General features: G+C 46.5%; 1 protein-coding gene across 4 annotated transcripts in view; it reads right to left on the bottom strand.

Annotated features, from left to right (window-relative positions):
* Positions 1-3,996: 3,996 nt before the first annotated feature.
* PERM1 (PPARGC1 and ESRR induced regulator, muscle 1) overlaps positions 3,997-14,876 on the bottom strand; it is a 71,998-nt gene continuing 61,118 nt past the window's right edge. For all 4 annotated transcript variants that reach the window (XM_083453934.1, XM_083453936.1, XM_083453935.1 and 1 more), the window contains exons 2-4: positions 12,161-14,114; positions 7,633-7,746; positions 3,997-5,415 (exon numbers count right to left, since the gene is read on the bottom strand). In XM_083453934.1, the coding sequence (XP_083310060.1) occupies positions 5,333-5,415; positions 7,633-7,746; positions 12,161-14,114 (2,151 nt within the window). In that variant the 3' untranslated portion in view covers positions 3,997-5,332. The remainder of the gene's footprint in view (positions 5,416-7,632; positions 7,747-12,160; positions 14,115-14,876) is intronic.

The raw sequence follows: 14,876 nt of genomic DNA on the forward strand, positions 1-14,876 counted from the left end.
TCCTACATCCAGACAAACACGAGGCATGATGAGAGTTCAAGGACATATTTCAAGCCAGGGAAGAAAGACTATGGAAGGGTTCGAAGCAGAACTATTGAGGGCTGTGGCTTGGGGAAGATCCCAAGGGCCAGGTAGATAGTTCTGGATGGGAACATTTGGCCCACCCACATCTAAAGTTCCTCATCCCTGCCCTACCTCTTCAGTCCATTTTTTTTTTGGGGGGGGGGGGGGAGATGCGGCTAGTGATTGTGCTGGGACTGTTATGTGCCTGGAAGAACAGCCCTCCACACTAGAAGCTCTTTCAGACCATATGCACATGGGGGGGGGGGGTTCTCAGCAGATCAAGGGGTGGAGCCTAGTGAGGTAACAGTGGAGGCTAGTGACATCTGGTGACAATGGCACTTGGTGGGTCAGGGGTGGAGCCTGTTGGGATGAAAAAGACGCAAATGCCAAGCCACAACCCTTTTCAAGGCAATGGGCATTTCCCTTAAAATGCAAATAGCAGCTCCAGGGAGAAGATTTAGGAACATAGCTGCCTTAAATAGACCCATTTAGCTTGGTATTGACTGGCAGTGGCTCTCCAGTCTTTCAGACAGAGAGCATTCCCAATCCGGCCTGGGGCTGCTGCGGATTGAACATGGGACCTTCTGCATGCAAACCATATGCTCTACCACTGAACTACGTCCCTTCCCTTAAGGCACAGGGACAATAAAAGCTGCCTTATACTTAATTAGATCATTGGCCCATCTAGCTCTATAGGCACTGGTTGGCAGAGGTTCTCCAGGGTTTCAGATGGGAGACATTCACAGTCATACCTGGAGTTGGATTGAAGCAGGGATCACTGCCACTGAGCCATGGGCCCTCTTATTGTGGTAGAGGATGAGGTGTTAAGCACTCCTCGTGGTTCTGGGACTGCTCAGGCTCCCCCCTGGCTGCTATGTTCATAACATAAAACAGCCACACTGATTGCGTCCGTACACAATTAACTTTTCATCTATTTTGGGTCCAATATTTTTTACTTCTTCCCTTCCAGATACAGAGATTTAAAACTCTGAAATGCCAGAGAATTGCCAACCCTTCTTTGGAAGGTCGAGGGAGATAAAGAAGAAAAGCTATAGCTGCTGCTCCAACAAGCCAAGCAGAAACTCCCGGGTTTTTAATCTCCCATTTTTTGGCTGTGGTTTCTGATACTCCGCTCACTCATTTTTCCCAGGGGCCCACATTTCATCTGGATCTGCTCACGAGGAGGGCGGCTGCTGCCTCGCCTCTGATGATAGCAATACTTAGCTCGCCTTCACTTCCCCTTTGAGAACAAAGCAGCAATCATGCTAACTAAACGATGCCATTCGGATAAGATCTCCATGAAGACAGCCTTGGCTCTGTCTTCCTGATGCAGCGGGCTGCGTTGGACGCCCTCTGCTGCCTCCCCACCCTGGAGGGCCCAGTTGCAAAAAGAAACTGGAGTAATTCCAGGTGTCTGTAGCAATCTCACTTTAGGCAGAGGCTGAGGCAGAGATACAAGCTTCTTTCTGCCATAATGCCAGTGCTACTGGTGCCTGTTGAGATTGGTAGGGCAGAAGGCAGGGACCCCAACTGTAGGGGGTACCAGAGCCAATGACAGGAGGAGCCAGAGCCAATCAGAGGCTGAGCCAACTAATTCTAGTTTTGCTCCCATCCCCCTCCTCCCTGCTGAGTTCTGCAAGGGGCAACATTGAGACTAAGGAAAAAGAAGAATCATAGAATCATAGAGTTGGAAGAGACCACAAGGGCCATCGAGTCTAACCCCCTGCCAAGCAGGAAACACCATCAGAGCACTCCTGACATATGGTTGTCAAGCCTCTGCTTAAAGACCTCCAAAGAAGGAGACTCCACCACACTCCTTGGCAGCAAATTCCACTGTCGAACAGCTCTTACTGTCAGGAAGTTCTTCCTAATGTTTAGGTGGAATCTTCTTTCTTGTAGTTTGCATCCATTGCTCCGTGTCCGCTTCTCTGGAGCAGCAGAAAACAACCTTTCTCCCTCCTCTATGTGACATCCTTTTATATATTTGAACATGGCTATCATATCACCCCTTAACCTCCTCTTCTCCAGGCTAAAGATGCCCAGCTCCCTTAGCCGTTCCTCATAAGGCATCGTTTCCAGGCCTTTGACCATTTTGGTTGCCCTCCTCTGGACACGTTCCAGTTTGTCAGTGTCCTTCAAGACTGGGCATCCAGTTCCACCCACTGGATTGGATGCAAGTAGGAAGGCAGACAGATGGAGGCTGGCTGAGGGCAAACTAAGGTTGGTGGGGCAGTGCCCCAATTGCCCAAATATAGCAGCCTTCACTGCAACACACTAAGTAAAACCTTGCCTTAGCTTTCATTCTCTACTAACCTAAAAAGCCCAGGGAGGAGCACAGAAGATGTAAAGCTCCTTTTTGAAATCCAGCACATTCATGTGGTCACGACAAGTCATACTTTGCTTACCACGGCAGGTGAACCAAGTCAGTCAATAGTTCACTCAACCATGTGTTTATCTAGTGAATGCAAAGTTGCCTCTCCAGATTTACTCAGGCCTACCCATGTATGGATTTTAGGCAGGAATGTGCATGAACTGATTTTCTGATGACCACTTGTACATGTGTACATAGAGCCTAAATGTATGTGTAACATCTGGTGGCAGAGCTTCATGCTCCGGCACCGGGGAGGTGGAGAGCAGGCAGGGCCGTGGCTGGCGCGCATCCTGTGGGGGCGGGGCGCCCAGCACAGGAGGGGTGCAGCCACGATGGCACCCCACTGGGATCGTGCTGCCAGGGGCGGTGTGTTCCCCCCGCCCCTATCTTCCTCTGATAGTGGTAATATCCACAGGAGTCGCTAGTAAGCTGCAGAGTCCTAAACGGTCACCGTTGTAAAATTACAAAGTTACCCGAGTGAGAGATGAGAGATGGCAGCCAAAGCATAGCATGATTTGAAAAAAGTTTCCTTTACCAGGAAACATTTACATGCACGTTCATTTGGCACTTTTTTTGTTTGCTGTAAACTTTCTTTTGTGTACACGTATTTCTATTTTTCTATTTGGATTTTGTTAACGTTTCACTTGCTGAATTTTTGGTTGATGCATAGAAGTTAAAGGGGCAGTGACAAACCTCAGGCCTGGCAGTTGAATGTGCACCACCCCCACCCCCGATCTCTCTACTTGACCCTCAGTATTTTCCCAAGGCCTCCCACTGTCTCCAGCCACATCGCTGATTAGTCTTGTTCCACACCCTCCTTGAATGTTTTTTGCCTGCCTGGAATGTGTCCCTGAACTCTGATCATGCCTCTTGCTTGCCTGGATGGAAGACAGAGAGGGGCTTGTGAGAGCGTGTGTGGAGTCCAGTTTAGTACACAAAGGTGAAGTTTATATGTGTTGTTTCTGGCCCCACCAACCTCTGGCATGTGGCATGGAAAGTTGGTCAAAAGGAAATGTGGCCCTTGGGCTGAATAGGGCTCCTTGACCTCCTTGCATTGAAGGCATAGAAGCAGAGCCCAAAGCTACATTGCCAACTCTAGGCAGAGGAGCACAAAGGAAGCTGTGAAGGAACATCAGCTAAAGATAGAGGTGCCATTTCAGAGTAATGGCATCTGTGAAGGAGCCAATCCCTAATCCAAATCCTGGTAATAATAGGATGGCTTTAGGCAACTCAAACCACCCTCCCAACCTCAGGCCCACCTCATCTCCAATATGGGGACAATAACAGAGACCTACCTTTTAAGATTGCTTTAAGCATTGCAGCAAGGTAATGTATGAGAAGTGCTTTCAACATTCAAAAGTACAATATGCATAAATGTTAAGCATCACGATGAAATCAATAATGCGTTTTTTTAAAACATAATGGTGATGATTTACTAAACAGTTTTGGGCATGTGTTGGAATCTTGAAGATGACTAGAGCTTATTCGGTCTTTCTTCCAAGCCTTAGAAGACTGGGGTTAATAATAATAATAATAATAATAATAATAATAACCACCTCAACACAGGCAAGTAGTGGTATCTTTTATTGGCTCAACTTCTGTCGGCATAGGAATTTGCAAATGTTAAAGTTACACAGAACATTTCACCAGGCAGTATAGTTCCACTGGTAACTTTTCACCTACCCAGCAAGCAAGGCCATTTAATAAGGCAAACATTTTTAGTAACTCCAACAGGAAGAGATTTGTGGCCTTCCACATCAATCACTGAACTCTTCAAAACAGTTTAAGAAAATCACACACTGCTGTAATGTTCCAAGGATACAACAGTTCTGCTCAATCTATTGTCTTTTGTAATAACCAAGGCTATAGATTCTGCCAAGCAATCCCCTTGCCCATTACCTACTGCGAAAAGGACAGGAGGCTTAACACTGAAAGGTTGGACAGTGTGAATGGGCTGGTATTTTAAAACATAAAAATGTCAACTTTCTCTCTCCTATTTCGTATGGAAAATGTCTGGATGCCTCCTAGATAAAAGGATGTTGTGTTTAGGACATTACTTCAACCTAACCTTTTCCCTTCCTTTTCAACCTGTTGCTTCTGTCAGCAGATACGGTGAGCCATCTTTTCCTTCACTCTTCTTTTCCCACATTCACTTAAGAATATGTGGAAGCTACCAGTGTGAGCCTCTACCCTTCATCCTAACCTTCATATTCTCTTGATTAAAGGAATCAGTTCATTCAGAAAGACTTTCTCGAAGCGGTGCTGTCAGGGCAGAAATTGGGAGACCTAATTTTCTGTAGAACGTGCTCCAAATGCACCCCTTTGAAGCAATATACATTCATCACAGCTAAAATGATGGAGGCTCTGATGGACCATTCAAGCTTAAGAGTCTAAAATTCCGCAACAGCACCATTATCTCCTACGCCTGTGCCTCCTGGATTTGTTTTGGTAAACCATCCCTGAAACTTGTCTCCTTTCAATATTCTTCTCCAAAAAAGGATTGTACATTCCAGTTGTCTCTTGGCCATCAGGTCTACCTCATGAGCAGCTGCCCAGCTAGCTACCAGATGTGGGCTGGGTTATTTATTTATAGCCCTCCTTCTCCCATGAGTTCAAGGTGAGTTATTGGCCAGGGACAGAAAGGTTTTGCTCTGGCACCTCCTTCTAGCACTAACAGTGGAACCAAACTCCAGTTTCTGTGAAAGCCTCCATCTTATCTTTCAAAACTCTTTGCCGTCTTACCAGTTGAGGGGGGGTTATACTAGTGAGTCCAACAGTCCAGGATAGACCAAGATGCCCCAAAGGTTGGTTCCCTGTCTCCAAAGAAGTACCGTGATATCCTTTCCAACTCATCCCCAAAGGACCGCCAGAAATTGGATGGAATTGACCTGTGTCCTGTTATGTTCCGTGCTGAGCTTCCATGATGACCTGCCGCCTGAAGAAGCGGATGGCTGAGAGGGTACCAAAGTTTGCTAGCAACACTGGAAGAGGAGGGAAAAAGAAGATGCATCCACAGTGCCGATGGATGTATCAAAGAAAGACAGGTTGTTATGCAAATCGTTTCCTTGTCTTCTTAGAATGCATGCACTGAAAGCACTATTATACCACTTTAACAGTCATGGATTTCCCAAAGGATCCTGGGAAATGTAGTTTGTTAAGGGTGCTGAGAGTTCCCCTCACATGGTTATACATATCAGAGATCGCTGGGAAGAAGGCCCTAAACGGCCTTGGTCCTGTATACCTGAAGAAGCATCTCCACCCCCATTGTTCAGCCCGGACACTGAGATCCAGTGCTGAGGGCCTTCTGGCGGTTCCCTCTTTGCGAGAAGTGAGGATACAGGGAACCAGACAGAGGGCCTTCTCGGCAGTGGCGCCCCCCCCCCTTTGGAATGCCCTCCCTTCCGATGTGAAGAAAATAAGTAGCTATCTTATCTTTGAAAGACATCTGAAGGCAGTCCTGTTTAGGGACATTTTTAATATTTAATGTTGTATTGTTTTTAACACTCAACTGGAAGCCGCTCAGAGTGGCTGGGGAAACTCAGCCAGATGGGCAGGGTATAAATAATAAATTATTATCATTATTATTATTAAGAATCACAGCTAAAATTAACCCTAAGGTTTCAATCCAATGCTTGTCCTACTCTGAATAGACCCATTGAAGTTAATGATAATGCCTAATTTAGGTCCATTAATTTCAATATCCTTTCTTGAGACCATTGTTTGTTTGTTTTTTGCTGTAAGGACATAGGAACAAAAGAAACTGCCACCTATCTCCCCATCTGCAGTTACCCAGATTTGCACACCCTGCACTAGGTGGAGTCATTATCTTCTCCCTTCCTCGGCCATCCCATATTGCCTAATAATGCCTTAAAGTCCTGGGGCTTAATTTTGACAGAGCACAGAATGTGTGTGGGGAGACTCTTGTTTCCAGCCATAGACTAGCAACCCTACTTCCCACCCACCCCATTCCTTGGTCAGGATTCCAGAGCCAGTGGAGAAAGGAAAATGAGAAGTAGTCATCTTTAAGCATAAGGAGGAATTAATTCAAAAGAGCTTGTGAGTTTGAAGGATGCACCTTCCAAAGAGGTTGCCCATTGTGCCTCTGTATGATGTAACGCTCTGCCTTTGTCTCCTTCCAATCAGCCTCTAGGGAGGGCAGGCGACTCTGCCATTTCTTTTCACTGGATAGGCCCCGAAAAAGCAATCCCTCCCAATGCAATGAGACAACAGACCTAGAGGAGCATTGCCATTGTGCCTCTGTAAAAGCCACTGCTCTGTGCCCTCTGCCTTCTAATCACTGTGATCTATCCCCTTCTTTACAGGAAGTGCTGTTGGGTTGTTCAATCACACCCAAATGATTGAATTCAGCAGAACTATCCCTTCTCTGAGGAGGCTGCCCACTGTGTATGAGTTTCTTCCCTGGGCTATCCCGTTTTGAATCAGGAGGCTCATTCAGGTCTATGGCTACCGGAGAAAGCCACAGGTAATTCTGCGGGCAGGTAAATCTTATCTGTAAGGGTAAAGGGATCCCTGACCGTTAGGTCCAGTCGTGGACAACTCTGGGGTTGCGGCGCTCATCTTCCTTTACTGGCCGAGGGATCCGGCGTACAGCTTCCGGGTCATGTGGCCAGCATAACTAAGCCACTTCTGGCAAACCAGAGCAGCACAAGGAACCGCCGTTTACCTTCCCACCGGAGCGGTACCTATTATCTACTTGCACTTTGACTTGCTTTCGAACTGCTAGGTTGGCAGGAGCAGGGGCTGAACAATGGGAGCTCACTTCATTGCGGGGATTCGAACCACTGACCTTCTGATCGGCAAGCCCTAGACTCTGTGGTTTAACCCACAGTGCCACCCGTGTCCCCTAATTCTTATCTGTACGCACTCTAAAAATAAAGTCTCCTTCAAATAAAGCTTCTTTCAGGTGTTAAGAATGAAGTTTGCCTCCCTTTCTGATGAGAGGAACAACTGGTTTAGAATAAAAAGTTGGGCCATAAAGGAAGGCGAAGGGGAGAGTAAAAAATGGTTAAAGAAAAAAAGAGAGAGAGGGAAACATCTCTCGGCATTAGTTCTGCTCTGTTCCAGAGCGGAACCAGTATGTTAACATTCCTGGCCTATCTCTGAGGCTTAAATCCACCCCCTCTCCAAATCCGCTAGGAGTTGTGCTTCTTCCCACAAAAAGCCCTTGGATACATTACCGATCTTCCAAGCATCCGGGGCCTGCAGATCAGAGCTCTTCACAGCCCACGAAGCAAACGCCATAAAGCCCAAGCACATGTCTCTTTGTGTAAAAACCGGCTGGAGGGGTCTTTCTGTGGCGGGGGAGAAGAAGAAGAACCAATACGGATGTTTCTCCTGGAAATGTTTATCCAGGAATCCTAGAGCATTGCCTCCCCCTATCACACTGGTACCATGAACAATTCAACTTTAAAGCATAAAGGCTTTTGACCTTTCAAATCCCTGCATGCTTTGCCTTTGATCCTCACAAAGGATTTTTCTTCTTTAGAAAAAAAACAAATCCCCAGACATTGGCATGATGGTGATAGCAGTGGTGATTATATTTGGACCAGCTTCACAGCTGTCCTGCATCCTGGGGTTTCCATTCCACCTCAGTGATTTTCAAATGGTGCCTTTGGGAATGCCTATCAGTGAGAACTGTGCAACTGGAATACAAGGACTCCAGATGTTGTTGTACTACAACTCCCATGATTCCCAGCCAGCATGGCCAAAGGCCAGGGATGATAGGCACTGTAGTCCAGCAACTTCTGGAGAGCACTGCGTTGGTTGTTCTTGCTATAATGTCTTTAAATTCTCAGGAGTCCATTGCTTTCCATGACCCTTTCTTCCTCTTTTACCTTCTTCCTCCTTTACTTCCACTTGCCCTAATCTTGCAGCCTGTTCCTTTTGCTTGTGAACAAATTCAGTTGCCACACAGGGATCACACTGTATGGAATGCAATGCTGTATCTCCCTTGTCTGTAACCCCACGCAGAGACGCAACAGGGGATCTCCTTTCTGGAGGGTGCTCCCAGCTCCCAGGCATCTTTAGTCCAGGGATAAGGGACCTGTGGCCCTCCAGATGTAGCTAGGCTACAACCCCCATCACCCCTGACCATTAGCTATGCTGGCTGGGGCAGAATTGACCTGGAGCACAATAACATCTGGTTTACTCATCCCTACAATAAATGAAAAAAGCAAAGTCATAAAGCAAGTCTGAAAAATCTGAGAAAAAGAGGGAAGTAGTGGAATAACTACAGGCTGGTGAATGTGCCATGTGATTCATAAGAGAGTCAGCAGTACTAGTAAGCCAACCCTAATGTTCTTTTGCCCCCTTAACCTTGGACATTGGTTTACTCAGCTTCCACTAAAAAGAATCTTGCAAGAGAGTGTATTGTGTGTATATAATCAATATCCACTCCATACAGACAAAGCTCGTTTATATGGCATTTTAAAGGTCATGGCTTCCTCCCAAAGAACTGCAGTTTACCCCTCACAGAGCTACAATTCCCATCACCCTTAACAAACGACAGTTCTTGGGATTCTTTGGGGTAAGCCCTGTGCTTTAAACGTGCTTTACATTTATGGTCAGAGTAATGCCTGGCTAGCTTTCAAGCAAATAGATCAGAGTTCTAATCTTACCCATCCACTCCTTGCACTCTTTCTGTCTGTCTCCTGCAGAAGACCAAGTGTCGCAATAATGCTCAATCTGCTTTGAGGCTCAGGACAAAGAACGACTTTCGAACATTCCAAGGTCAGTCTTTATTTTACTTCTGAGAGGAGCTACTTTCAATCAGTTATGGGTGCTTGCAGATGACCCTTGAGCATTTTTGGAGCACTGTTTTCCTTTGGGGATACAGGACCTCTCGACGGCCCAAGGTTGCAAGTCCAGTTTCAATGCACTCTTAGGTTGGGAGTGACTCAGCAGGGCTTATTTCTGAGTAAACACGCCTGAGACAGGGCTGCAAAGGTTTTAACCTCCAGGGTGTGTTGTAAAAAATGTTAACAACAATGTCTTACAGCACTTTAATGAATTTATGATGGCATAAGCTTCCGTGGGCTAGAGTTCACTCCATCAGACGCAGCCGACTCTCTAGTCCTCAAATGTTTGTGCCAGTGTAAATTTGCTGGTCTTTAAGGTGCTGCAATATTCTTTTACTCTTTTCTCTGCAAGTGGTAAAACTCTCTGTGGGTTGATCTATTCTAGGACATCAATTAAGGACGGCTGGCTGATTAGTCACCACCAAGGCAAGAGGGCTTTATTCAAATAATGAGGTCACCATTTGGTTGAGTATATGACATATTGATAGGTTGATGTATATATGCGTGTGTGCATCTGTCTATCATCTATCTATATCTATCATCTATCTATCTATCTATCTATCTATCTATCTATCTATCTATCATCATCATCTATCTATCTATCTTCCTGTTTGTAAGGAATTTACATCTCCGCAGGAAAGTTATTTCATGTGCATCCACTATAACAGCCACAATTTAGCTGCTCTTGAACCCACAGCACAAAAGGGTTTGCCATACTTGTTTCCAAATGTTCTCATACTTTGGGCATGGTATGGTGCCTCTGGGTATGTGTGCTGATGCCTTTTCACTTTAAAAAGAATGAAACCAACTTATGTTTTGAATAGAATGGACCTAAGGACAGAGGGCCTCTGAGGACATGCAGAGTGCATCTTCCCTTGCAGCATGTGCTCCATAACAAAATGCTTAGGGTCATGCTGCTGCTGGGAACACATTTGTTTATTAAAAATGAAGATGCCAAATGCCCAAATGACATTACCATGGAACTCTGCAGGGGGGGCCACCAGGGGGCGCATTGGAAGATGGCCGGCAATAACATCTCTCCGACCCACACAAGGTAATTAAGAGGCTGCTATGGGAAGTATGCAGTCTTCCTGGGCCCCCCAAGGGGATGGGGGGACTGCCTTGCCAGCGGTGTCCGTAATTCACCCCCGGATTCGAAAGAAGGGGGTGCGGACACTTGGCACAAGCCCTTGTGTGAAGTCGGCTCTCCCTGACGCTGTCTCCAATCAGCGCACTGGTTTGCTTTAGCTTGAAATATATAATTGGAAATATATAATTGGAAAGAAGCTAAAGCACATACATCAAGTGAAGATCGGGAGTAAAGACTGCTGATTAATGGATCTCTGTGAGCGGAGCGACGGGCGGGACAAATAAATCAAGTGATGAATCACCATTAAAAGACTGGTATGTTTGGAGTGAAACGGAAAGGGGGTGGAGGAAAAAACTTTTCTTTTTTTTGCCTTATGTGAGTATTAATAACCCTCCACCCCAGAGAGAAGAATCGTTGCAATTTATTAATCACAAGCAGGAATTCAAGAACTGTGTGGAGTGAATTATTGATCAAAGAGAGGATTGGTAAACATCGGAGAACGGAGGAAAGTTTTATGACGCAGTTTCAAATGGCGTCTCGCCAAGACAGGCTTGCCTAGAAGGACGGGGGGAGGAGGACCAGGGTCATCGGAATGTGATCTAGACCTGGCAGAGCCCTCTGAGATATGTTTGGCAAGCCTGGGAAAATCAACGCACAGACTGAGGGAAAGTTTCTTTACGGAGGTGTGGAAATGGCGTCTGTCCTTATGTGATATGATTTTTGGAGAGTGTAAAACCCACACAGAGGATGTTTGTTTTCAACCCCCTTGTGAAGATTATCAGAGATCGCAAAGAAAGGAATATATGATAACAACAAGAAGATGAGGAAAGTAACAAAGAGACTATCTGGACAGAACTGGATAGAACTGTCTAATTAAAGCAGCAATATAAGTGATGTTTGGACCCCTTTTCGGAGCTTGAAATATGGGTACCCCCAACAAAAATTAAAAAATCTGGCTGTATAATTTGGAACTAATGTGATTTGGAAATAATGCAGTTTGATTGGCCTGTTAATAAAAATTATATTTAAAATGGAACTCTGCAACCAGTCCTTAGGTTAGGTTAGGGGTGGGGAATGTTTTTTCAGACTGAGGGTCATGCTTCTCTCTGGGCTACCTTCGGGGGGGGGGGCAGGGGGGGTCACCCACCAGTGGTGGGTGGGGGAAGTTTCTATGCGCACTTACACACCACCATCCCTCTATCCATCCAGAAAGGAAACAAGCATGATCAGAATACAAGGGTGCATTCCAGCCAGGCATGAACACACAAAGAAGGGTGCAAAGGAGAGTCAATAAGGGTGTGGCCTAGGGAGATGGAGTGGGGCTGGGGAGGAGGGTGCTCTGGGGAGAGTTCAAAGGTAGGGATGCCATACGTCTGGATTTTCCCGGACATTACCAGGATTGCAAAGGCGGAATTGACATCTGGGGGAGATTTCCAAAAGGATCTTAGGCAAGTCAATCGAAAAATCACTTCTTTTTTTGGCGTTTTTGTAAAAAAGCAACAACACAGCTCAACAACTTTGGGGTTTGTCTAAATAAACCTCAACAACTTTGGGGGTTTCCTAATAAAATCTCAACAATTTTGAGGTCTTCCTAATAATATGAAATATGGCAACCCTATCTAAGGGCCAGACAAGAGTCCAGGAGGGCCACATATGGCCCCTGGGCCTGAGGTTCCCCGCATCTGCCTTAGATGTACAAAGTGTTGAGCCCTGGCACATTTGTTTAGAAATTAAGCACTGGCAAAACAGTTAAATGGTCAGCGTATCAAGTTGTCAAAACCCAAAATCCACTCACATATCAGGAAAAATAAATGGTACCTGGTTGCATCACAGCCATCCCTAGGTCTTCTGGTCTTGGTAGGTTTTCACCCAGGAGCCTTGGAGACACGAGGACCAGCCTTCCTTGAGATCCTTTCCGAAGCAGAGTGCCTTGGCTTGTGGGCCGTGATCTGAGAAGATGTGCAGGTCTGCACAGAAAGGATTTTAAAGCTCTTGCAGCCTTCCTCATCTCTGAGGCTGGGATGCTGAAGAAAAAAACCCTCCAGTTCCTCTTCTTCTTTGCTCTGTTGGCAAAGAAGTGTTCATATACCTCTGGGGTAGACATTTGCATAGCACCATCAGCCATGTCCAAATCCAGGTCCCCCGAGCCACCAGATGGCGCTGACTGATGTCCAGAGCTGAAGACTGTCTCCAGAGCTCCATCTTTGTTTCTCACCTTGGCCTCCCCCATTTCGCTGAAGAAATGTTCATACATTTCAGGCCCATCCATTTCAGGCAGCTCTTGGTCAATCCCTGAGATCGGTTGCCCAATCCCCAATCCCTTCTGTTGGGTGTCATCACAGAAAAAACAGTCATACATTTCTGGCCATGTCATGACAGATAAGCCACTTTCTGGAGAGCCTTCTAATGTCAGACCATAGGGAGCAGACTCCCCTAAGCGGTCTGATGTCTGTTCTCCTTGAAGTGCCTCTTCAAATGGTAAAGCCTCTTCAAATGGTAAAGCCACGCCAAGATAGTGGCACGTTTCTCCACTGTCGTTCTTCTCAACCCTTCCTGTCGAAGCAGCTGTTTCTGTGTCTTTGTGCAATAGCCCATCACATATGGAATTGGTTGGTTGGGTTGGGCTTGGACGTCTCTTTTCTTCCGGTGCCCTTGGAAATTGTTGTACCCCGCTGTCACATGGAGAGCCCCTGACTTGGTTCGCTGGGCCTCCCTCCTTTAAGGCCTCCCTATGTCTTGCTCCACTCTCAACGTTGACATTTGCAGAAATGTCTTCTTCCTTGCTCGCCCTTCCCGGAATGCTTCCCCCACGGATCGCCGATAGCATGTCGGATGGTGCGGAGACCCTTACGATTGGAACCAAACACCCTTGAGACAGAGATGGATTTTCCTGGAGCTGCGCTGCTGCCTGTGCCTTCAAGGTGACCTGAAGGGGCTTGCCACCCTTCTCTGGGCGCTCTGCTCCCCCAAGCTCTGCAGAAACTGGAGAAGAAAAGGGTGCAGAGGTTGGATATGCAGCAAGTGAGGGTTCTGGTTCCCAACAAGCTGCTGTGCTCTTCATTGATGCTGGGAGCTGCATGTCCACACAGGCAGCCAGGGAGGGATTGTCCTTGGAGTGTTGTGGTTCCAAGCAGAGAGGACTGCTCCCATTGTTGTCTGCCCCCTCTGTGGTCTTCAGGTTTGTAGGCTCAGCACAGGGAGGTCTTTCCATTCTCTCCTGCCCTGGGCTTTTCTCTGTCAAGGCCCTCGCTTGGGTGGCAGTAGCTAGCACCACTGGTAGGGAGCAGTCTGGATTTATGGGCTGGTCTCCTCTCTCTGTTTCCTTGGCGGTAAATGCAGCTTCTGTGACAGTAACTTGCAGCCCACTCCGACTTCCTGATGGCTTCAAAGTGACACGGGGCAGCTGACCTTCCTCGGTCCTTCTGGAAGACTGGGGGCAAGCTGTGCCAAGTTGTTTGCTGTTGCAAAGAAACCTGATGACAGAGCCCAGATCTGTTTCGTCGTCACTGCCAGACAAAACCTCGTCTACAAGCAGGTGCCCATCCGGGGTTCCACGTGGGAGGCAGCTGGCTAAATGGCTGGCTGGGAGGACAGGGCCCACTTTCGCTTGGACCGACCCACTCTCTGCGGCCTCCCCTTCCTCAAGGTCGCTGAGGAGCTGCTCGTCAGCTGTGGCCAAGGCTGGCTGGCTCAAACTGCATTCTTCAGACGCCAAATAGAACTCAGCCCAATCCCGGTCGTTCAACAGGATGCTGTACTCAAAATTTTCCATCTGGGAAAGGGACATGTTGGTGGGGTTGTTGGGAGAGGGGACAGAAAAGAGAGAAGTTTTGAAAATACTTTTACAGCATGTTTCACTTTGCAATAAGAGATAGAGGGGGAATTAGATTCAGTTTGCATTTAAAGGCAAATCTATCAAATTTATACTTCCCAAAACAATATATGAACCAAAACACAGCTATCCTTTGAAATTCACTTGCAATGCAGTTCTCCGGCCAGCCACTGTTTTTTAAAAATGCACATATTAGTGGGAACTGTGCATAAGAATTGATAAGGGAAAATAACTTTCAAATATGCACTACATTAGAAAAATGCTTGCAAAGATGTGCACATTAGTCAAAACTGCACACAAAAATGTTTTTATTAGAGTGAAAATTGCACCAAAACGCTGATGAATCTTCATGAGGATTAACTAATAATAATCGTCATCTGTGAATTGCTGCAGAAAACTGGAGAATTTAATATAAGATTGGAAAATGAGAAACTGAGAGAACCAGAATCCTTCCATCCCTAGCAGCCACAGAGGACACAAATAGAGGCCTTTAAATAGGGCTGTAACAACAACATTTTCACAGCAGTATGTCTATGATTGGCTGCTATCCACAATGGCTGTGTTCTTCCTTCACTCACCAAGGAAGTATGTCTTTGAAAGCCAGTTTCTGGGCATCACAAGTGGGGAAGTTCTGTCGGGCTGATGTCCTGTGTGCAGGCTTCCCACTGAATGATTTGGTTGGGCACTATGAGAACAGGATGC

Source organism: Podarcis tiliguerta (genome assembly GCF_965153285.1).
Source record: "Podarcis tiliguerta genome assembly, chromosome: 8".
Classification (NCBI taxonomy): Eukaryota; Metazoa; Chordata; class Lepidosauria; order Squamata; family Lacertidae; genus Podarcis; species Podarcis tiliguerta.